Here is a 25,322-nt window from a genome sequence, read left to right on the forward strand (position 1 = left end):
GGGTGCACTTGAGAGAATGGGAGCACGTGGCCAAAACTCCACCAGGTTATGGGTTCAGGGTCCCACACTTGCAAGACCAGCTGGTCAAACACAGGCCCCCCTGGATCAGAATTCCTCCGTGTGGGATGTCTCTGAGTAAACAGGCCTGCACCATCAGAGCTCCTTGGACAGCTGCAAGCTTCAGCCAGGCCAGAAGCACCTGCAGGGTCTGTTTAAAATGTGCGAACTCCTCGGCCCCGCCTACCCCAGCTGTTCCAAGGGCCTGGCAGGTCTCAGACAGGGCCAAGGAACCTGCTTTTTAAAACTCCACTGTGTGTATACACCACATTTTTATATAAATGTATTGTTTTACTTCTCATTATGTGGTATAATTGGAATGCTCCAATGAGATGATTTAAAAATAAATTATTTTGTTTAAGGCAAAAAAGAAATAAGAAAGAAAAAGATAACTTAGGAGATACAAATAGAAACTGTACTTTGAACACCTTCTCCACATCCTAAGGGAACTACTAAGTAGCTTCTTACTCAGTAAATACTTAAAAAATTGAATCCATCTCCACAATTATGAATCCATTCATTCACAAGGAGACTGTCTCTCTTGCTTATCCTCTGGATTCCTCTATCTTATTAGGAAGCCTGTAGGCAGTCTGACCTCACCTTAACCAATATTACTATTACTGGGGATGATGAATTTGAAAAAGAAAACTGATTCTGCAGCCATGTGGTCTGTCAGGAGCCAGGGCTCCTTCATCTCCCAGTGTATCGTATTTAAAGCTGATGGGGCATCAATCTCGTCATCACTGTTGGGCACGTAGTTATCAAAGGCTCTCAGAGAGTGAGGAAAGCGGGAGGCGCCACCGGTCCCTACTGCCTTGGCCGCTACAAGAATCTCCTTGGAATGAAGAGGCGGTCATGCAAGGTGACAGGGATGGCCCTCGAGCTGCTTGGCAAAGGTAGACTCTGCGTCAGGAGGGTTCAGAATCACACTACTCAGCGTGGAGAAATTCACCCTGACCTGGATGCTCGCCCCCTGGCATAAGCTCACTTGCATTTTTACTCAATTACTATTTCTAAGAATAGAGACGACAAAAAAAAAAAAAAAAAAAAACTAACATAGAGCACCAATGCTCAGCAGTCCTGCATGGAAGACCTGAGACATCCTCAGGGTTCCCCACAGGCCCTTCGTGGGACTCCACCCGCAGCCTGCGCCCCAGCTCCCCCTCCACACCTTCAGAGATACCTGGTTTTCCCAAACTCACTGAGGAGCAGAGTGGGTTTCGAAGTGTGCTCACAGCAAGTAAGTGACCAAAAATAATCCCAGGCAGAAAGAAGTGCATGAGAAGAAAAACCACCCAAAACACCAGGGAAGGCCTCTCGCTTGCTTTCCCACGGGTGGAGGGGCTGGAAAGGACAGCGATGCAAAGTGGTAGGTAAGAAAGTGATGTCACGAGTGGGCCTGGATTCCCGAGGGGAAGCGAAAGGAAAAAGAGAGAAGTTCGGGGTCTCTGTGGAGGGTGGAGGGCACCAGGCCAGACCTGAACTCAGATGCTGGCTCGGCCACCAGCTACATCTGTGGCCAGGGACAAGGCATGTGTCTCTAGAGAGCAGTTTCCTGAAAGATGGGATCTCCGCCCTGGCCTTCCCTGAGCAGCCGAGGGGCTGGGGGAGAGGTCTATGTGTCTTAGGCACCAGGGACATACAGGGGATTCAACACATGTTTCCTTCTTCCCTTCCCTTCTCTCTTTCTGTCCAAAATAGAATGTCAGCAAGTTGGAGAAAATTGGACAGATGACATTTCAGTTTAGAGAATGAAGCAAAATAAAGATCCATTAACTTGCAAATGAAATCCAATCTACCTGTTCCACAAAAGGGAGCTTTCTAAGCTTGCATTAAATCTTCTGCTCTTTTCCTTCATACAGCAGTGTCTAGCCACTTTGATGCTTTCTTAAGATAAATGTGTGCTCTCAAGAAAAATCAGAGTTATTTTTCTGGGTTTCCTCTTCCCTTTGAGGAAACCCCAGGATAGGCCACTGTGAATAAACTATACTGACCTCTGAAAAGCAAAATTAGGCATGGTGACTTGCAGAATAGGATACCTTGGGATCCAGGCTTTGACTTGGTTAATAAAAACATTGCCTTTGCCCCTATCCAGGTCCCCATGCACATCCACAATTAACATAATCCAAACATCCTCAGGGGCTCAAATATGGGTGGCAAACCGTGGCCAGGATTGCCAGTCCATTTCCCTTCTTCCTGAACAAGTTTTTGGGACCGCTTAGCCACTGAATTTATTCCAGGTCAGGATTGCTCAGGTCTCAATGCCCAGCATACAAAAGGTATTCAATAAATGCTGCTGGACTTGATGAAAGCTGCAAGTCAAAAACAGGGGCAAACCTCTGGCTTTGGTGCCCCTCAGCCTAACACACTGCACAGGTTCTGAGGAGACTGTGCTTGGTCTTCAGGTCAGGGATAAAACATCTGAGCAATAGCAAGTTCCCAGGTCCAGGTAGCTGAGGGCCTGACCCATGCCAACCCATTTTCTCATGCAACCCAGACACATCAATATGAAAGTCACAAATAATGACATCAGAGTCACTCTCCCTGTGGCTTCCCTCTAGAACCTCAAAGAAGAGAAAAGTCTCTGTCCTTCATTGTGCTTCAGCAAAGTGAAACTGAGCAAAGTTTAACTGAGCAACTACTATGTGTCAGGAACAGCAACACAGATTTAAAAAATATATATATGAAAGAGCAACCTTCCCTTGGTGTTCAGGCCATACTGTCCAACCCCCCAGAGAGTAGTCTCCATGGGAGTCAAGAGATCAATATTTCCAGTCTGTCTGTGATTCCTGGAACAGGTATCTCAGACACCCAACTCATTCTTCTACATACTGCAGTCATGTCATGGTTATTGCTTCTAGCTACACATCAGTTTTTCTCATGTAAACTCTGACTAGAACGTTTCAAGCACTTTCATGATTGCTCAGCTACAAGGCTACGTTTCAGAATCCTACTTTGCCTCTGATGAGTTCCCCACAGGAGATGAAAACTAGCAATGGACTCCATATCTTGATATCACCATGTCAAACGAAGAAGAAAGCGGACAAGTGTACTCACCAAGGTACCCACATAGCACCTGGGACTGTCTGGTGCACAAGCTGCCCACTGAGCCAGAGGGTGTTGTAACAACTGGGCAGACAGCTAGGAGTTTTAAAAAGCACAGTCATTAGCTATTTTACTAAAGAGATGCCGGCACAGAACTATACAAAGATTCAAAGTAGAAGAGAGAATCACTGAATGCTCTTATCATACCCCCAGACATGTAAGGTCCCTGCTTCCTAGGGCCGGGGGATCTCTGGAGGGCTCTGGATGCTACCAGCTCTCCTGGCATTCCTTAATCAGCCATCAGACTCCTGAATTCAGTTTTCCCTTTTAACACATGCTAGCATCAAAATGACAATGTACAATTTACAAGCTGAAATAGTCAAATAAATACCTTGAATTACACTAAAGATGAATAGAAAGAACTTGACCCCCTTTGGCAAAGGGCAGTCTACCTATTAAGAATAAAACCTGTTTTTTCTTGGGCTGGCCTAGATTTCAGGTTTCTTTCAGAACCTGTTATCATTGTTAGCCTGCATATGAGAACTCTTTCTTGAATAAGTAAAAAAAAAAAAAAAAGTATATATTAAGTTGCTAATATATGGCTGCTTAACTACAAATTCAAAATCCAGAGCTTTTTGAAATGAATTAAGCATCTCTTCCCTGGGAGTTATAACATCCAGAAATTTTTAGCTTTACATTTTTTAAAGGAATAGCGGCCAGATTTGGATAATGCCCACCTTACTCTTAGAAATGAAAGTATACCAAAAAAACAAAACAATACAGAACAAAAAAGCCTTGAATTAAAGGGGGGGTGGAGCCATCATTGAGTGTGCAAAGGTTTTGCTGCCTGTGGTAGGGTTTTTCAAGAGATCTGGATTAAAACCCTCCATGAATCTTCAGACAAGACCGCAAGTTTACTCGAACCTCTAGGCCTGTAAGATTAGGTAGGCATAATGCTATCCCTGAGGGTTTTTATAAAATCAAAATGAGATGCGATATTTAAAAGAGACTGACAAATAAAAAGTAGTGAGGAATGCAGTTATATTAGTTATATAACTTGTGATAAAAGAATCCCTGTCTGCCTCCCAGGCCTGGCCCCTTTATAAGTCCATCCTGGCTCCTTGCATAGATTTTAGGAATCCATGCCCCTTCTGTTTACAGAGGGCACATCTTCTAAAAGTAACTCTATCACTATTCAGGCTTGACTTGATACTTTCTTTTGATAGGACAAAAGCCTTATAAACTCAACTAACACTCTCTCTCTCTCTCTCTCTCTCTCTCCATATTTGTGTATCTTACCACTCAATTTCAAAATGGACAATGATGGCCTTATCCAGACCTGTAACTTACCTTCACCAACATTTAGCCCACTAACAAGATTCTAGTGACATTTTCCCACATATATGGATGATACTTTCTAGCCAGAACACATTTTAACTGAGACACAGGCTCCACACGGCCAGTGGGGCGGGAGAGATGAAGGCCCAACACTGGCTTCTAGAAGCACATGTTGCTGTCATATTACCACCACATGCTGCCTCCAGCTGACATCTGCTCCCATATGTTCTTACCAATAAGCAACCACCATGCTGTTTATTTTTAGAGCTTTCTCTGCAGTTTGATAGGGAGACTATTCCCTCAAATAACCAGTCAGCAAAGACAAGAAGCTACACTGGTTATAAACTGTTTGTCACAAGATTAACAAGTCAAACAAAGTTTGCTCACTCACCTCTGACCTTTAAAAAAGAGATGCTGAAAGTTATCTTAAATAAAAACCCCAAGAATATAACTGGAGAGAGACAGGCTCTACAGAGAAGTTGCTTGGCTAGCAAGACTTTTAACAATGGCCCTGCATTTCCTGGGGGGATTTCAGTCCTTTTCCTGGGAAACAGCACCTTCTTCAGGCCAGACTATGTCCTGGTACAGAAGAGGGATGGTTCTGTCCCTGGGATTCAGATCCCTGACATTGCCATGGTCACTCTGGTCAGGGAAGTCTGTGTGGGAAGACAGTGAGGTACCTATTTGTCACTTGCAATTTCTAGCATGCAGTCCTCAAATATGCACCTTTGGTTTACTCTCCCTTCGCTACGAAGTTGCAGTCTTAAAATCCTTTCTTTTCTTTTGGTTTGTAAGCAGTGTTGAGGGAGAGGGAGCTCTGGTGCTGACCTAGTGCCTTAGAAGTTAAGATCATGAATTGGATGGAAGTATAAAGATGCTAAGATCACTACACAGGCCATAGGAAGCAGTTCTTAGTTTTAAATGACCAATTTCAATCATTTACATGATTGAAGTGGCATAATGTTATGAATATACCTTTGTTTTTTAGACCAATGAAGCTCTAAATATATGTGAAACTTGGGACATCCATAGTCTCCTTTAGAGACTAAACTTTTTAGAAGATATTGGGCACCAATGAATAATGGGCACTATGGGTCACACAAGTCATAAGAATAAAATAGATCTAGAATTAAAATTTTACATGGACCACTTACAAAATAAACAATTATGACATGAACTATAAATTTCGCCTGTGATGACAGAAATAAAAGAAATAAAACTACAATGTTTCTAGAGTGTGTTTTGAGATCATCTGTCTCTCTTGTCAAGATGCAGGTTTCTGGAGGACACCTTAAAACTACTCAATAATAATATAGATGGAAGTAGGAGACAGAGGATTGGGAATCTGCATTTATAATGAACTCAACAAGTGATTTCTTTGCATGGTACAAGTTGAGAGCTGGGCATGGTGGTACATGTTTGTAATACCAGTACTTGGGAGGCTAAGGCAAGAGTCTTGCAGGTTCAAGGACAACTTCAGCAAATTGTAAGACTTATCAACCTAGCAAGACCCTGTTTCAAAATAAAAATAAAATAGGGCTGTAGGTGTAGCTCAGAGGTAGAATGTCCCAGGGTTCAATCCCAATCACACACACACACACACACACACACACACACACACACACACACATACACACACACACACGAGAACCAATGGTCCAGGTCTTTTTGACTTACAAATTAGAAAGCCTTTTATGAGACTCCAATTGATCTCGAAAGATAATGTTCTGAATACGCAGTAGTTTTGTATAATGTGAGCATGTGTAGGGGAGCTAGAGATAAAGGCATTCTTAGTGTGATGACATCTTAAGCCTAATTAAATGCCATTAAAATGCTTCAATAAACTTTATGTCAAATTAGTTCCTGCCCAATCCTCCCAAACCCTCCACACAAACATAGACTGCATTTCTCTTGTGATGTTAATAATTCTATACAGTACTATTCTTCCCTCCCAATACTAAACTGCAGTAAGTTTTCCTCTTCTTAGAGAATTTCAAGAAACTATTACTGAGAAAAAGAAAACCAGTCCAAGTATATATCATGATTTGGGCTCATCTTGGCTCAGGTCCCTAACTCTAGAATCGAATGCTTGTGATAAAGAATTAATGAAATTAGACATGTCTCTACATGCATAGTTTCATTATTAATGGTGATATTTTCTGGCAGGGGGATTCTTCTGAAATATCTCACTTTCCAAGACAAACTAGCTCCATCACCTCATTCCACGGAGAAGAAAAGCACAAGTTTAGTAGGTGAAACAGTGGCATGCCAGCTTCTAGTTCATCAACCTCATCCACAATATTACTGAACATGCTGAACAGCAGAAGGTGGGGTTCTCTAAAGAGAGGTATCAATGAATGGCTAAATTACTACTGAAATAAATGAGACCATAAGGAAAATGTCTTATGGTATCTCAAATGCAAAACAGTGGAGAAAGTGCCAGAAGCCTAGGGTGGTGGAGTTTAACAGACATCTCTAAAGATGGTGCCTGCTGCATCAGCACCGATGGGGATGCTCCTGCCTGGCCACTTCCAGGTGAAAGTCAGAGGCCTGGAATTTCTCCGTTCTCTGTCTCTCTCCTTATGTCCAGAGTCCAAAGTGCCAAGGGATGTATTTGGATGTGGAAATATTTGCCAACAAAAAGACCTGAGAGACCTCCACCAAATCATTCATCCTTTCCAGAGAAATGTCTTGTCTATGATCATTTTATTTCTACTTCTAAAGTAGAATCAGAGTTGTGAATAGTGGTGCATACCTGTAATCCCAGTACTTGGGAGGTTGAGACAGGAGGATTGAAGGTTTGAGGCCAGCCTCAACAATCTAGGGACCCTGTTTCAAAACAAAAAAGTAAAAGGTCTGGTAGTGTAGTTAGAAGGTAGAATGGCCCTGGGTTCAATTTCCAGTACCATAAAAAAAAAATAGAATCAGAATAAAGTCATAAGGTCTACATCTTTCTTTCTTTGAACCGTTTGAACCAGGAGCATAATCACAAGAGTTCATTATAAAACGAGTAAAAATAGTTCTAGTGGGATTACCATTAAAATGTCAAAGCAGAAGTTAAAATGGATGAGGAAATGCACAGCCACATAAACAAAGATCCCTGACTGGAAGGAAAAACAAAGCCACTGCTGCAGCTGGTGTAGTCAGAATAGTCTCAGGTAAAGTTGGTCTAGAAACCATTGAAACTACCATCACTGAAATGAATCCAAAACCTAAAAAGTTTATTTTCCAGAATATTCCCATTTAAGTTTTAGCAACAATAAACATTTCAGTGCTTTTAAAGTCCACTTAAAAAAAAATCCATCCATTTTTTTTTTCAGGTAGAAAGATTTGCAAAGACCGGTGTAGACTTGTGGTCCTTTTGGTGCCGTCTTAGAACCCAATTCTGTGTTCTTGTCCACAAGAGGAGATAATAAATAAGACTGTTACAACAGCCAAAAGTTATGAATGAACGGTTATCTGTGAACTAGCTTGTCAAGACAGCTGTGGTGTTAGTCAGGGCAGTAACAGGCAAAGCCCAAAGAGCAGAGCCAGGGTCTAAGTCATGGCGTTTTTCTTTTCCTTTCATGAGACTAGAGAGATGTTATGGTATTTCCTGAAACAAACTACAACTCCAACGGAGCCCTCCTTTTCTCCAATAGCTGCTTTGTGACTTTTCTTTCAGAAACACAGTGTCTCTTCTTCAGAAACAACCTGCTTCCTTATTACCAGCACGCAAGGCCCCAAGAAGTCCTGGGGCAAGAGACTCTTTCCCTGGGAACAGAAAAGTGTGGGACGGGCTGGAGTGAAAGGAAACAGCTGCCGTGGAGGGCTGGAAACGCACTCGACAACATCCAGAACGCATTTTCCACTTGCCTTCCGTTTCTCAAGTCACTGGTTAAAGGAACATCTGAGCCAGATGTTTCTGACTTATCAGGCATAACAAGTCCAAGAATGGAGGGAAGGGTAAGCCCTATCCAAAGTCTTGCTTTCTCAGCACGGTGAGGTTTTCCCTCTGTCTAAAAGACACAAAATCCAGTGACTTTGACCCCTGTCAGACTGCAGTGTTTTCTCACAGAGCGAGGTGCTGTTGCTGGGTTGCCTGGGAGAGTCAGGAGGCTAACTCACTGGGCAAACATCTCTCGGGGCTAACAGTGACCCAAGACCTCAGCTGGCCTCCCTCTCCAATGTCACTTCCATTTCCCTCTCAGATCCTTTGGGGTGGAGTCTTGAATGTCCCTCCCTATCACCCCAACCAGCTTCCTCTTTGATACTTCTTTCTAAAGTCATTCTGTTGCTAAAGCCCTTAAACCTGGCAGCTCAGAGGCTGCTGGGGCAGTCCTGGGTTATAGAGGTGAAATGAGGTCTACTTGTGTCTAACCACGGCTGCCTGAGCAGGCTCAGCCTTGACTCCCCAATGTCCTGGCTTCTTTCTCAACACAGACTCTCAGCAGAAGAGGAGGAGAGACGGATGGGGAGGGCTGGGAGCAGGTCCAAGGATGTCCGAAGCTGCTGGCTAGGGGCTTCTTTACCCAGGTCATTGCCGATGTTTACAATGCCAGAAAAAAAGGCATTATTCTCTTCATCTTCACAAATGAAGAAACTGAGGCTAGCTAAGATAAAGGGCTGCAGTCCCAGCTACAGAGCCAGCAGTGGTAGAGCCAAGATCTTGAGAAGGCAGGAAACAACTTAAATTTCAATGAATCAGTCTTGATAACCGGAACTGAGGGAGCCAACCTGCTAATTGAATAGGACTACTTTTAACCATGGCCAGAGGCCCCAGATAAGACATTCATATTCTCTCTCTCTCTCTCTCTCTCTCTCTCTCTCTCTCTCTCTCTCTCTCTCTCTTTTTGTACTGAGGATTGAACTCAGGGCTTTGCACATGCCGGTCCAGATCTCTACCCCTAAACTAAGCTACATCCCCAGCCCTTTTTTTTTTTTTTTTTTTTTTTTTTTTTACTTTATTTTGAAAGATGGCCTCACCCCATTATGCAGGCTGGTTTCTAACTTTCAGTCTCTGAGATTCCTTCAATGCCATTCCCTTTTTATTTATTCTCCTCCTTTACTTGGTGGAACTGTCCAGCTCCAAAGCCCATGCTCATTGTATGATACTACCCTGTCTTCCCAAATAAATAAATAAATAAATAAATAAATAAATAGTATCTGGAAGAGACCAGGGGAATGTACTGTGAATCAAATCTATTAAAAGATTTGTGTGGGAAAAATGGTAATAGTAAAAGAACAAAACCAAGAGCTTGATAAAATAACAATTTTTGAATCAACTAACTGGAGAGATAAAAGCTGAGTGTGTTAGCGGCTAGAAAAAAAAAGAGACAAGCTTTGTGCAAAGCTTTTCTTTTTCTAGGAAAACAATTTTGAGCTTGTGAATGTAATTTTGGTAGGAGAGGAAGATCACTGTTCTCTCACAGAAGCATTATGTCATTTTTCAAGAGAGCAAGAGAAGTTATACTCTTCATTTTCTGGGCATCTATATTAGGGTGTAGGGCTTCTACTACCTGTGGTGACAGAAATCCTTATTTCTACAGGACATCACTGATAGAAATAGCAATATCCATGTCTTCAGATGTCCTGGGGAAAATATTAGCATCACACTTGGAGGGTGACTTATGAGGCCAAAATGAGTACATACACATGTGAAATATTTCAAACTATGCTTGGCGCATAGTAGGTACCCAGTAAGGTTAGCTTTTCTCACCATCATTACACCACCCTTTTCAATATGGTCTGAAAAACTGAAAACAGGAAATGTGAGTTTATAAGAAGCCCTATGCTGCCTTTAGCTTAAGGACATCTATCAGGCACATTTCCTTGATATGGAAGGTGAACAGATTTTGTCTCCAAGTCCATCTCCTGGTCCAGACACTTTGAACTCACAGATCCAGACCCTTTTTCTGGTTCAGTCTTACTCTAAAGTAATAGGTATTCATGTGTTAAATACTTATTGTAACGATTATGTGCTCTATGAACGCAGAGAAGTGAAAGTTTGTTCCTGTACTAAGGACCTTGAATCTAGAGATCCACCACAATTCCTACTAAAATACCAAGGTTGTTCTTCACAGAGCTAGAAAAAAGTCTTAAAATTCATATGGAAAAACAAAACCTATTCTGAGCAATAAAAATCATGCTAGAGGGATCCTAATATCTGACTTCAAATTATACTACATGGCTACAGTAACAAAAACAGCATGATATTGGCACAAAAACAAACACAAAGACTAATAAGATTAAAAAAAAAAGCAGCTACAGAGACAAAACCGTAGCCAGTTGAGTTTTGACAAAGACACCAAAAACATACACTGGAAAAAAGGTAGCCTTTTTGACAAATGGTATTGGGAAAATTGGACTTCCATATATACAAGAATGGAATTCATCCCCTATCACTCATCCTGCACAAAAGTCAATTTACAATGAATCAAAGGCCTAGAAATTAGACTGGAAATTTTGCAATTACTATAAGAAAACATAGGACCAACTCTCCAACATATAGGCACTTTGTAGAGACTACCTCAATAAGACCCCTAAAGTTCATGAAATAAAATCGAGAATCAATAAATGGGATAGGATCAAATTAAGAAGCTCCTGTGCAGCAAAAGATACAATCAAGAGTCTGAATGGAAGAGTCCTGAAAGGTGTTAGTAAAAAGATAGATCTCAGCCAGGCGTGGTGGCCCACACTTGTAATCCCTGCGCTTGGGAGGCTGAGACAGGAGGATCGTGCAGGTTCAGAGCCAGCCTCAGCTGGCTTAAGAGACCCTGTCTCCAAATAAAATATAAAATAGGTCTGGGAGTGTAGCCCAGTGATAGAGGGCCCCTGGGTTCCATCCCCAGTACCACCAAAAAAATAAAAAAAAAAAAGATAGATCTCAGCTTGGCATGGTAGCTCAGGCCTGTAACCCCAAGTACTCAGGAGGCTGAGGCAGGAGGATTGTAGCTCAGTGGGAGAGTGCCCCTAGGTTCAATCTTTAGTACCAAAAAAAAAAAAAAAAATTAATATCCCAGTGGAAGAAGTAGCACCAAGGCCCAATGGCATAAAAATAAAAGGCCCATGTGGGTAAAAGCAAAGAGGGTGCTATGGCAGGAGTATAGCTTTCATTTAAGGATCTAGTAAGAGAACGTGCTGAGCAATGAGGAGGAGCCAGACTTTGAAAGATCTTGGATGTCATCTAAGAAAGCTGATCCCAAGAAGCCTAAACTCTCAAGGTCTTCTCTATGGGAGATTACCAGCCCTGCCACTCTGTGTTCCCGCTCTCAGGTGGAAAGGTCACCTCGGAAACTGAGTGAGAAAGGGAAGTAGATCCATTGAGTGGAACCTACCTACAAAGTAAAGAATGGGGTGGAGGTCCCAAGGCATCTCAGGCTAGTGGACAGGGTTCCTAGGGCACCACTTTTTTTTTTTTTTTGCAGTACTGGGGATGGAACCCAGGGGCATTATACCTTCAAGCTACACCCCCAGCTCTATTTTATTTTATTCTTTATTTTGAAACAGGGTCTCACTAAGTTGCAAGGGCTCACTAAGTAGTTGAGGTTGGCCGCGAACCTGAGATCTCCTGTCTCAGCCTCCCAAGTAATGGAATTACAAGCATGTACCACCATGCCCCGGCTCCAGGGCACCACTTTTAAATCATATTTTAATATCCCTAAAATCCAGAGCCACTCTTAGAATCAGTGGCATGTTAGAATTAACTGGAGTGATATTCCTTTCTCAATGGCCCATAAAAAAAATGGGCATCTTGTAGTCAATGGTATTTGTGACTCAATGAACACCAGCTGCCATGCAAAGGCCTGCTACAGGCTTAAGGCAGCTGCACCAGGTGCTTCCTCATCTACAGCACTGTCAGTCCTCTATGGCCCCAGGAGGAATGGTGGCCCACTTTAGTGAAGAGGTTGCTGTTTCCCACCAACTCAGCGGAGCATCAAATAAGGACATGATAGTATTGGCCCCATACATGCAGATACTCCATCACCGTGTAAGGCAAGGAGGCAGTGCAGGGGTCATGAGGAAGAGGTCAAGGGGCATTTCATGCAGAGTCAAGGGCGCCCAGCCAATCTCAAGGCCAAGCTCTGAAGGAGTGTCTTGCAGTGAAGGGTTCCTTCTGGGTCCCGAGGTTAGAAAAAAAACAAACTAGGAATAAAATATCTGTGAGGGGAGCATGATGCAAATTTGTTCTAAATAAATGACTGAAGCAAACCTCTCAGTCTAAAGAAACCCACCAAAGGATCCCTAACATGTTATCAAACTGAAAATACCTGGAGAAAAGTGAATTTTCAGGTTAAAAAAGCAAGAGCACCCCATGTGCTTTAAAAACAACAATGGAAAAACATTTGTTTATTTCAGCTAGAGCCACATTTCATAAAGCTGTTCAGAATCTGCAGAGTGGAATACCCATAAGCAGAAGGGCTGCCTAAGCCCAGTGCACATCTGGCAAATCCAAATCCTCTCACCAGGCTCCCTCAGGACCGGAAATACTGCATCCAGAGAGCTGCAAGGGCTCTTCCAACAGAGCTTTTCCACCACTCCTTTGCTTGCTGCACAGTCCTGAACCTACAAATGCGTGGTGGGAGTGCACTGGGAAAGGAGGAGTCGGCCGCAGTTGCACCCCCAAGGGTGGCCTGCACACCTCTCTCAGGGCCAGCCTCCTCCACTCTATCTTCCAGAACCTTCTAAAACTGCAGTCCCAAGTGTGTTGTAATCTCTGGGCGAAGGCCTAGGAGTCAGTGACCTCAATTCTAACCCAGATTTGATGTGGGTTCAACAGTGAGTCATTAGCCCTTTTTTTTTTTTAACATCTCTGTTTCCTCTAGGAAAAATGATCTGTCATTCTTTCGCATCTTCGTAAGGCTGATACTGTGTCTAGGTTAAATCAGGTCTTTTTCTCCAGGCAGAAGAGTCACTGTTCAAAAAGTGCAGGTCCATGTTTAGACCACAGGGGGCGTTGTGGAGACACAAAGGGTGGCCAGGTTCCTTCTGAGAGGTCAGGAGGTCCCCACAGTAATTATTAAGTTTCACCAAGCTCAGCCTGGGTCCAGGAGAGTCTCCTCAGGAGAGGCAAAAGGCAGGCAGGCCTCACTTGGCAACAAAGAGGACCGAACTCCTTCAGTTATAAACAATATTTTTCTTTGAGTGTTTCCCCCCCACACACTCGGAAAAGTAAAAAAGAGGAAATCCTGAAGGAGGAGAATGTGGCCTAACTTTAAATGTAACCACAATTAGACACTAGAGTTAATACAAGCAATGATGTAGTAAAAAGGGAAGAGTTGGAATTTGGTCTGTTGTGTATTAATAATTCAATCATTTTGGAAGTCAAAAGGTTCAAGTCTGTCTTTGATCTGTTTCCCTGTCTCTGTTCCTCACACACCCACATAAAACACACTGTATTTTATTAAAAAAATAAAACAAAATATTGCATAAAGCAAAACTACTACTGTGTTCCAGCAATTGCTAATATTTTCCTCTATTGGGCAGTTGCCCAACAAACTAGCAATTTGTGTAGATAGAAAGACATATTCATGGGTAGAATAGTAAGTCACATTCCCCAAAACCGTAGCATCATTGGTATTCATTTTACATTCCACAGCTTCACTTGGAAAATTATAGGGAAAATACAAAAGGAGACTTCTTGGTATTAAATGTTTAGCATTCACTTGAAACAATTACAAAGGAAACCTCATTGTGATTTTTTAGGCTGCATATTTTGGTTTATCTAATTCATTATCATCGGGTAAACTGACCTGATTATTTACTTCCCTTAGTTATGTAGGTTGGAGATTCCACTCTTCATTAACACAAGTGCTTATTTTTCTCAAAAGAGTCATCCAAGATAATTCCTCACTTCTTTCTTCTGTGTACTGACTACTATCACATTGCTGCTGACTGAAATTGCTGGTGGCTGAGTCAATAGCATTGGTTAACTAAATGAATGAAAGGTCTTGATGTCCCTAATGGAGATGCTTTAAGATAACAATAAAGTATATGCCATACAAAATATTTTAATCCATACAAAGAAATAACTTTCTGACTATCCTCCCATTTAGTGCTTTCATTTTAATATCCTTTAATCATAAAGATATTTTAGTTCTATTTTTACTTTTAAAATGGTACCACTAATCAAAATCCGTGGCCCAAGATAAATACCAGGGTACCCGGGCCACTTGCCAGAAACATTATTGCCATTTGGGACAGGTTATTCTTTGATATCCGGGGCAAGGAGGGCTGTCCTGTGCTTTATAGGATGGCTATAAGCATCTCTGGGTTCTACACACTGCTCCATCCCTAGTCATGACAACCATGAATGTCTCCAGATTTTGGTGGTGGTAGGTGGGGAGGTCTGGTACATAATCACCATGGTAAAAACCACAACATGTGCCTCATCTGTTACAATGAAAGCCAGAGAGGAAAGAAAGAAACTGAAACCTTTCCTCTCTTCCTTTAAGTGCCTGTCCAAGAATCTACAGATTTGAAAGTCAGCTATTTGGAATCCTCCTATATTTAACAAGATCACTCTTTCTACATGTCTAAAACCCTGTGCGATGTCTTTTAAGTTGATATGCCTTAACCTTAAATGGATTGTTACACTATTCAAAGTTCACTAATTCCCACTTGGCAAACTATCAGTAAACCTTAGTATAACTCCACTTTGAGCCTTAAACTAACAGCATGTGAAAAGATCAATATGAATAAATTCAAAACTAATCAGACCCCTTCTTTAAATGTTGACACAGTCTTATTTATATCCCATAAATACATTCTTGACTAAAATTCATACTAGGAGCTTGGCACCTGACCAGTTCTATTCATATTTACTGTAGTTATATAGTACAGTTGGCCAAGGATAATATTTAAGACAAAATATTCCTGAGGATATATACAATATCTCTTATATTTTTCCTTTTAAATCTCCACATTGCTAAAAATATTTAGTCTGAACTTTATTAAATGTCACAGAAAGGGCTATCAGCAATCTCTGTAATGATATATAGCTCATTGAGTATAATTAGAGCATATTTGTAATACTTGAGCTGAAGTCACTCCCTGAACACTAATAAGATGGTGGTAAAAAAAAAAAAAAATTGAGCCAGTAATCTTTCCCATGCCTTCATCCCTGGGACTTGTGACCCTCGCAGGATCCACCGCAAGAAATGACAGTACACAAGCCCTCCCCGCAGCCATTCGGTGGCAGCCCAGTTGAAAGTTAGGCAGAAAAGTTTTAAAGAGAGAAAGCTGGTATAAAAGCCAATGCTGTATTTTTAATTTGCTTTTTTAAAATATGGTGGAGTAATTTTTTTTTCTTTTTTCCTTTTTTTGGAAGAGCTTACTATATTCCAGTATAACTAGAAAGTCCTGGAAAATCAGTTAACCTACTTTCTATAAAATTATCCATGGTCCTTACAGAGTAGTATCAAATCTGCTATTAATATGGCTTTCTGCTCCTAAACTTCCATATGGAAAACGGGCTTTCTTAAAGCCTGTATTTATTCTATGAAACTAATAAGTCTATTTATTGTCCTGGACTTATCTGTGATTTTAATTTATTTGGAGGTTGGGAATGGAATTGAAAGGAGAATCCACACACTGATCTTAGAGGCCATACCCTGAAATCCTCCTAATAATACAGGAGAATTCAGGAATTTTTCCAATTTGTTAATGATTGTGCTGCTGGGTCAGGCTGTCAGCTCATCTTCGTCTCTCAAACTGTTTTTTTTTTTTTTTTTTTTTTGAGAGAGAACAAAAACTTAATGCCCTCTTGAGTAACTTGCTCTTTCCACACCTGTGCAGTGATGAAATCAGACCCCCTCTCTCTGCATTGTAAAAGTTCTGGAAGTTTATTTGAGCTTTTGCATGTAAACACTGAAGGATGAGTTATCGGGGCTCGACATAACACGCTTGTCTGTCTGCCCAGATTTCAGTAGAATCGATCCAAGGACTAGAGACAGCAAACTGATCCCACTCCTAGTTCAGTCTCAATGGTTTTGGACTAATTACAATGAACTTTCCTTTCCTAATATTTCTTTGGCTCCACCCCAGAGAGAAAGCTTTACTTCCCACAAGGAATAACCAGGGTGGAGTCTATGTATCACTGATGTGGATAGCACCATAATTACAAGACTAAAAGCATCCTGTTTGCCAGGATACCCTGCCCTCTTGTGCCACTGAACAAGAAGAAGAGACACTGCAGCAAAAGAAAGGTGTCCAGAAAGACTGGGGTTAGACATGTGGGCAGACATTCCAAGGCCATCAAGCGCAAGGCATGACAAGTCACAGAGCTGTTTCTTGTCAAACTAAAAATAAATATTAAAAAAGAAAAGCACCACCCTGCAATTAGAACTTCTAGGATAAAATTACCAAGATGGCTGTATTATCTATTTAGGCAAGACAGAGAGCCTTCCCAAAGGCAGTCAGCAAGTATATAGGGCAGAAAAAGGGGAGGAGAGACATGGGCGGCCAATGAAAAGTTTATGACTTGGGATTTGGAATACACAAATGTTGAATCGTTTTTATTTTTTTTCTCTTGAGTTCTTCTTCCCAGTATTTAACCCTCTCAGGTATCACAGAGGCTGCTGCTGCTTTTTTCTTTCTTTCTTTCTTTTTAAGAACTCTGAAATAATTCTACACTATCCTCCCTCCACCTTCTAAGAACCCCACAATAAATCATTTCACTCCGTTGCTACTGTATGCCAGCTGGGTCTGAGGAAACTGCTCTCTGAGAAGCCAGTATGATAATAAAAATTTTAAAAATCAGCTGCTTTTTTTTTTCTTCTATCTCACATTTAGAAATGCACCGAAGCCACTGTAGAAAGCCTATGAAAGAGAGGGCGTAGAGAAATCAAAGTTTAAAAAGACTAACCATAGACCCTTAAGAAAAATGACCTGCTCCCCTGGAGATGTTAAGAAGGTAAATTTGGTGACTTTTGAAAAACACTGTGCAGCAAAACCTTAAAAAGTGTCCGAAGCGAAGCTGTTCTGACTATCACTCCAGGTGAAGTCAAAAGAGAACTTGGTTGCAGGGCTTTGCCCTGGGGGAATGTAAACACCTAGGGCTGGCAATAGATTCCGCAGCCAAAGAGGTTTTCCAGGGGTCTTCAAACCGGGTTCTGTCTTGCCAATGCTGACATTTTTAGGGGAGTGAGAGACAATGGAGAAGGCTCAGGCAACCAGCTGATAGGTCGGCAGGGAAAGGGGGCGCCTTCCGGAGAGGCTAGCTGGGAGCCACTTTCTTTTAACCCTTTGTGCACCAGCTCGGCGCGCCCCACGCAGATGGGGCAAAGAAAACAATCCTACCGAGATTCCCCGGTTAAACTCTGACCCCCCCCCCCCCCGCTAGAGGGGGGCGCCTCTAGTTTGACAGAGGAAGAGGAAGACAGACTCCTAGCTGGTGGCCGGGCAAAGAATGTCAGGGAAGACCCAAAGAATAACGCCTTAAAAAAGGACTGAGGCGTGGGGGGAAGGGAGAGATGGAGAAAAAATAAAGCAAACAGGGAACGTTTTAAAGCCTGCGGGTCTCCAATACTCTACGCTGGATGGGACGTGGACAGGGCGAAGGACTGAACGGAAAAAGAGCGAACGGGACCCTGAGAGGGAGGGCGACTCTCAAAGCGGCCGCGGCTCTGTGAGCTTGGGGACAGCGCTAACCCAAAGGGATGCACGCGAAAAACAGTACTTACTTTCGGAGGGGAAGAAGGGCGGCATGTCTATCTTGTAGACCTCCTTGGCATAGTACTCCTCGTCGCTCCTCTCGCGCTCGCAGGCGGCCGCCCTTCGGCTCGCTTTCTCCTGGAGCAAGTCCCTAGTGCTGTTGTAGATGGAGATCACCTCCGGGGGCACCTCCTCGGGCTCGGGGTAGTCTTCTGGGGGGCTGGTGAGTTTCAGCTTGCTCAGGATCTGCCCGCGGATCGCCTCGATCCTCTTGCGCATGAACTGGTCCATGTCGAGGGTGCTGCAGGTAGACAGGCTGAGCGCGACCGTGACCAGATGCAGGAGCAGGAAAGCGCTTAGCACGCAGTAGTGCATTTTTTTTAAAGGATGAAAAAAGTTTTTTTTTAAAAAAAGGTAAAAAAAGAAAAAAACCCGATAATTGTCAGAATAGCTAGCTAGGCTTGTTTAGTTTTTAATATGAAACTTTTGCAAACAATCGAGAGTCAGTGCCCAGCAGCAAAACGTATCTTGCTTGAATTCCTTTAAAAAAAGAAAAATACAAGTCGTTCCCAAAGTGGAAATATTAATATGGAATGGGCGGGGGGGGTTGACCCTGACTTTAGAGAATCAGAAAAAAAATATATCTTCTTGGAGCGAGATGGGGGTGGGGGAGAAAGACGAGTGGATATTAAGCAGAAATAAATTTAAGAGGAGGAAATGGAGTTCAGTGTGTCAGTCTCGGGTGCGGAGTGGCGGGTCTGAACTCTGCTCCTCCGGCCAAAAGGGAAGAGAGGAAAAGGTCCCGGGGCAGGCAGGCAGCAGGCGCACTGACGGGAGGGGTGCCGGCGCGGACCCCGCTCCGATTGATGTTTAAAGGAATCCACTGCGGAGCCGAGGGCAGGAGCAGCAGCAGCTCCGGAGCGCACACGTGTGTGCACGAGTGTGTGTGAGTGTGTCCGTGCGCCTGTGCGTGCGTGTGCGCGCCGCGGGGAGGCAGATGCGCTGGGCAGCGCCCGCCGGGGGTCGCTCGGTGCCGGGGGCGCGATCCCCGCTCCCGGAGCCGCGCGCAGTGGCCTCCACCCCGGCCCGCGCAGACCCGCTAGGTCACTCCACGTTGCCGCCGCCGCCGCCGCCTGCAGACGGGTCCAGCCTCCAGCTCCCTCCTTCCGCTCCTCCTTCTCCCGCTCCAGAGGCCAGCCTGGCCGCCGCCGCGGTCGGTCGCTCTCACCCGCTGCTCAGCGCCAGGGCGGCCCCCGGGACGCCCGGCTGCGAGCTTTATTCCCAAGGGGGCTGCGTGGGGTAGGGGGTCCCGGCACCTCCGCCCTCCCCAACCTCTCCTGGCTCCTGGCCCACTTGGGCTTTCTCGCTCGGGGTAGGTAGGCACTTGCCGCCCTGAAATGGACCCTCTCTTCCTTTCTCCTTTCTGCAGCAGGCAGCCCTCAGTTGGTCCCCGAAAGGCTCCCTAGACCGTTACACTAATGGTCTCCATCCCTCAGCCCTGCCTCCCTCCGCTTGCGCCCTTGCTCTGCGCTAGCTCCCTAGCTCGCTCGCTTTCTTTCCCTCTCTTGTCCTCTCTTGTCCGGAGCTTCTGGAGCTCCCCACTCAGCGAACCTTCTGCTGCCAGCAGATAACATCAGAATCTTGCCGGGAGGAGAGATTTATAAGTTCTCTCTAAACCACGTGTTTGCCTTCAACAAAGTGACGTGCTAGGATTACAGTCAGAAGTCCTCTCGTTACTTAGACCACGAGCTCTCCCGAACCGTGAAGGGGGTGTGGAAATGTGGATGGCTGCGTGGAAGGGAGGAGCCGCGGCATGTGCGCCTTGACAACAGCGATTTACTGTATTGACTTTCTAGAGGCCTTTCGGACAGGTCTGTGGAGCTAGCAAGCATCCTGTCTTTACTTAGTGTGGCTCTCTCAGACTCAATCGCTGGCTCAGCTCGGAGTAGAAGCCTTCCCTCCTGTATCGTGTGCACACGACACACACACACACACACACACACACACACACACACACACACACACACACACCAGTATAAGGAGAGTCAGGCTAGCTCTGAACACATGCCTTCCAACCTAATATTCCTGACTTACCTTCTAGGATTCCCTAACAGGTTGCTATCCTGGAGCCTATTTGTTGTTTACAGTCTAACCTTCTGTTTAACTGGTGGGAAAGAGACATCCATATTTTTCACCTAAAGGATGTTATGTTTGTTTCACTGTTTTGAATGAATGAATGACCATCTTAAATTGCTGCCTGACCCACTTCTGGTATGGCTTTCTCTTCACTTTCTCCTCAGACTAGACATTATCAAACCACCTCATTCTTTCCACAGCATACATCCAGGAAGCTGGGATTTTAAGTGTTTGATGTCTACTGTTATCCACTGCTCATAACTTGATATTTTCTGCTTCGACCTACTCCAAATTAGATGAATACAAGAATAATTCTTGCCACTGTTCAATTTTCCCTTTCTCTTTTATTTCACCTTTAGTTACTCAAAGTCAACATTTTAATTTTAGCAAGACTCTCTGGCCATACTGACTAGACAGATGACTTAAACTGGAAACTCTGTCAACTTTTCCCCCAAATTCAAGACCTCTATATTACTTGCTTGGTTCAGATGTTCCCTAGTTCAAAAAGTTCCTTGTGAGCTAGGCATGGTGGTACACACCTGTAATTACAGCACTTAGGAGGCCAAAACAGGACGCTCACAGATTTGAGGCCATCCTCAGCAAGTTAGTGAGACCACGTTTCAAAATAAAAAATAAAAAGGACATGGGGTGTAGCTCAGAAGTAAAATGCCCCTAAACTCAATCCCCAGTACCCCCCTCCCAAAACTCACAAGGAACTTTCTAAAGCTTTTGGAGTTTTCACTTTAGATGTGTATGAAGCCTATACCATTTATATACAGAGGACTGAATAAATAATGAACCAAGGTACAATATACAGAGTAAGATAATATTATTATCTAGATCTGCAGATCAGGAGACTAAGGCACAAATAAGGTAAATATGTTAAGACCACAGTGAGTATAGAGCTGGATGATGCAGTCAGAATCTGTTGTCTATTTTCTTACCCATTATGCATTTCTAGGAAACACTGGTCTCAGAACATGTTTTGACAAACAGGAATTTTGTAGTCAAACAAGTTTCAGAGATAGAGGGTACTCTATTGCCCTGTTATAAAATCACAATTCTCATGATCACATTGAAGGTTCTGAGAACCCAGCAGAAAACATTCTAACTCCACTGATCCCCGCCTCCATTAACTCATGGAAGAGTCTGGAATAAATGATTTTTTCTAACCTTCTGATTAATTTTGAAAACTATAAGTCAGAAGCAGCAAGTTGCTTTCCTTGAGGCAAGCTCCACATTGAAGCAAGTCACAAGTTAGCCAGTGACCACTGCAATTACCATAATAAAATACAACAGACAGGTAAGTCATCCTTTTGAATTCAGTTGGAGAACTACAGTAATCTAGCTATAGAGAAGACAAAAAGGGAAGATTTCTCTCTTTGGAGCAGTGATAGAATGTAGAGCAGGACAACAAACTACAGCTGCTGAGCATGTCTCTTTGGAATACGGCTGATTTCCGAAGTTAGCTGTCAGAATAGTCAGCTGAGGATGTGGGTTCAGTTTCCCCTCAAGCCAGAAAGCTTCTCTCAGTGTCTGGAGACTAGCTTCCAGCTGTAGACACAGATACACCTGTGTTACAAGACCAGAGAGTGGTAAAGCAGCAAAAGTCTATCTAGAGCACTTCTAGGAAAAGAACATCAGTCATACATTCTGACAACCCCTTCCCACTGTAAACACCCACACTTTGGGTCATACTACTGTCTGTTGAGCTTACTGCTTATATATCACCTAAGACCCCTAACCTATTCATATGAGGCCCCGGAGGGAGAGGCAGGGCCTAGGGTGTTGAAATCCTGTGGAATGGGGAAGTAAGCAGTGTCCACGCACAGCTGGGGAGGATGAGCTCTGATTTACCTCTCAGGTGAGCCGTTCTTTCAGGGTGGAACAGGTGAGACCATTAACAGCTATCTCCCTGGTTATCAGAAACAAATCCTTGTATTAAATAAACCTTTTAAAACCCTTTTATCTCTGTATGCAAGAAGCAAAACAGTCACTAAATTTATTAACATTCTGTGTGCTAGGGACTTGATACAATCTTTATGGTAAGAGTGAACTCTACACATCACCTTGATTATACTAAGTGGGCAGGAGAGCAGGGGGTTTCTTGGTTTCCTATTCCCGTCACTTTCTGTCTGTGATTCTGACCAAGTTATTTGGACGCTCTTAAGTTTCTCATCTGTGCAACAGGGACACTTACAAAACAAGAACCACATAAAATCACTGCTAGAATCAAATTATACAAAGCACAGAGGTACTTCCAAAATAAGACTGGGATTGAGTATGTGCTAAGAGTTGCCCATCATTATCTTATCCTGTTCCTCTTTCATTTCTGTCAAGAAATTTGTAATAAAACATATCTGGCCTCTGTTCTTTATCAAACATAAATAGAATGAAAAGCCAGGGCACAAAGAATTTGCTTTTTGGTTATGCCTCCAAGCACATGATCATTATTTAAAACACAATAGTATTTAGCACCTAGTAATTGTCAGAGAAAAGAACAAGAAAACATACTTTTGGTGAAGAAAAGGCTAAATAATTATCAGTGTTCAGTATTCACCATTAAGGTCTCTTATTATTTAGTATCCTAAAGTAGAAATCTTTGTTTCTAACTCAGAGAGGCAGAGGGGACAATATCCAACCAGTGGCCCTTCTACTCATTAAAGGACCTGTTCACTTTAGTAATGTGCAATTCCTGTAAGAGGCCAAACATAACAGAACTGCTTGTCCCTGTCCTGGATTACCCACAGGGGTCATAGCAAGAGCATCTGAGCTGATAGGTCCTTCTCATCAAAGAACAACTTCACTGTAACAATCGTGAAATTTCTCAATGGTTTCCAATATTTAAAAGACCAGGATGTGGGAGAAGAAATACACAAAACTACTGTACTGAGTCACATTTTCAACAAATAGTGACACCTAATAGATTTAAAATAACCCATTAATATAAAAAATACACCAAAAAGCCTTTTATATTCTTATTATAATTTATTCTTATTGTTCATGGTATTGGGGATTGAGCCTGGGAGGAAGGTTTCTACCAATGAACTGCACCCACAGTCTTTTTACAAAATTTTTTTAAAAAACAGGGCTACCAGAAGTTGTTGAGGCTGACTTCAAACCTCGAATCCTATCTCAGCTTCCCAAGTACTGGGATCACAGGCATGTGCCACCACACCTGGCTTTCTTACTTGTAATTTTTTTTTTTTTTTTTGGCAGTACTGGGTATTGAACCCAGGAGCACTCTACCTCTGAGCTACACTCCTAGCCCTATTTTGTTGTTGTTATTGTTGTTTATTTTGAAACAAAGCCTCACTAAGTTGCAGAGGGCCTCACTAAGTAGCTGAGGCTAGCCAAGAACTTGTAAGCCTCCTGTCTCACCCTACCAAATACTGGGATTACAAGCGTGAGCCACCATGTCTGGCTTCTTGTAATTTTATCTTTTATTCTATAATTCAAAAACAATGCTTGGTCTTTATCAGTTTTTCTCATGTTATATGTACATTTCTAAAACAATAATTTTCCATAGAATAATAATCTAGCATAATGAAATGGAAAGGCAAGTGAGTTCCACGTGGAAAGTAATCCAATTACCATTTCCATTTTTGTATCTCCAGGGTAATCTAACAAGTGGTAAAGAAGAGATTTTCTGTTCCTCTCATGTCTTCTTTCACATCATCTTTTCTTTCACTTCCAATCTCTCTGACATCCTTTTCCTCTTCACTTGCAACATACTATTTTTTACTTCCTGTTCTTCTCCCTCACTTCCCCTTCCTACCCAACATCCTCTTCCTTTTAGTTTCTCTCAAATCCTCTTCCTCTCTTTTAGTTCCTTTTTCACATCCTCCCACTTCCTATTCCTAACTCCTTTGTAACTTCCTATGCCTCCCATATCCTTTTCCCCTTTCAGTGCTTCTCCCTGACTTCCTCTTCCATTTCTTTTTACTGGCATCCTGCTCACTTCCTCTTCCTCACTTTCACTTTCTCACATTCTCTAACTCATTCATTTTCTCTTCTTCAGACATCCTTTTCTCTCCTTTCCTCTGTCATTTCCTTTTCTAAAATATTTTTTCACATCCTTTTCTCACTTCTCTTCCACTCTTTCACATCTTCTTTCAGCTTTCTTTCACTTCCTTTTTCTCTCACCTTTCTCTACTTCACATTCTCTACCTCTTCCATTTCTTCCTCACTTCTTTCTCCTTCACATTCTCATCCTCTTTTACTTATTATTCCTCACATTTCTTTTATTTCCTGTTTCTCTCAGAAAGAGAAATAGGAGGAAACAATGGGTACAGAGGAAAGTGGAAAGAGAAGGAATTAAAGGTATCTGAGTTGGCAAAAGATGCAGGGATAATCTCAAGAGACAGGAACAAGGAATAATAGCATATCCACAGGTTATGAGGCTTTAGAGAGATAAAATCCTAACATTCCAATGATCCACTGTGGAAACATTACCTCTTCCCTTTGAAATTATAACTGACTGATTACTGCTTGCAACTTTTGGAACACTCCCATCTCTACAGTTTCAGTTCTCTGTGACAGTTCCTATAGAAGAAAAGTCTTTCTTTGGGAGGCAGATTCTCAGTAGTTTGGCACATGTCATCGCCATGTTCTAAAATAAGTGGCAGCCTTTGGTTCCTGGCCCCTGGTGAAATGCATTCATTCAAATTATAAGTTACTGATATAAATAAGCAGATGAGGACAGTTGTCATATAGCATAACAACATGGACATGTGCTTGATAAAATGTAAATGCTGACAAAAGGAAGCAAGAAACTCGAATTTTCCTTCGTGTGTAGGGCACTGACTGGAGCCCAGAAACCCCGCTTCTGCCTTACTTATCCACCATCTCTGCAGTTCACAAACACAAAGCAAGAAACCAGAACTAGGTTGCTGAGGAGCAAGAAGGAGAGAGTATTTCAGCCAAGTAAAAATAAAAGGATAATGAAGGAAAAGAGACAAGTGAAATAATAGAAAAATTATATTGTCATATTTGAGAATGACATAACACAAAATGGAAATATTCTTAAACATGATCTTTAGGTAAATCTGTCATCATCCGAGTGGACTTCATAGGTTGTGTGAAATTCCAGTTGTGCAAATTATCAAACCATA

General features: G+C 42.7%; 1 protein-coding gene across 2 annotated transcripts in view; it reads right to left on the bottom strand.

The window, feature by feature from the left end:
* The window catches only part of TGFB2 (transforming growth factor beta 2), a gene marked incomplete at both ends in the record, with an annotated part of 80,666 nt that extends 62,219 nt beyond the window's left edge, over positions 1 to 18,447 (bottom strand). Inside the window, 2 exons of one of the 2 annotated variants that reach the window (XM_080699577.1) lie at positions 3,115 to 3,198; positions 18,102 to 18,447. In XM_080699577.1, coding sequence (XP_080555703.1) covers positions 3,115 to 3,198; positions 18,102 to 18,447 — 430 coding nt within the window. The remainder of the gene's footprint in view (positions 1 to 3,114; positions 3,199 to 18,101) is intronic. The other variant, XM_080699578.1, reaches the window with a different exon arrangement.
* Positions 18,448 to 25,322: the final 6,875 nt, after the last annotated feature.

This window comes from Muscardinus avellanarius (assembly GCF_963383645.1).
Source record: "Muscardinus avellanarius genome assembly, chromosome: 7".
Classification (NCBI taxonomy): Eukaryota; Metazoa; Chordata; class Mammalia; order Rodentia; family Gliridae; genus Muscardinus; species Muscardinus avellanarius.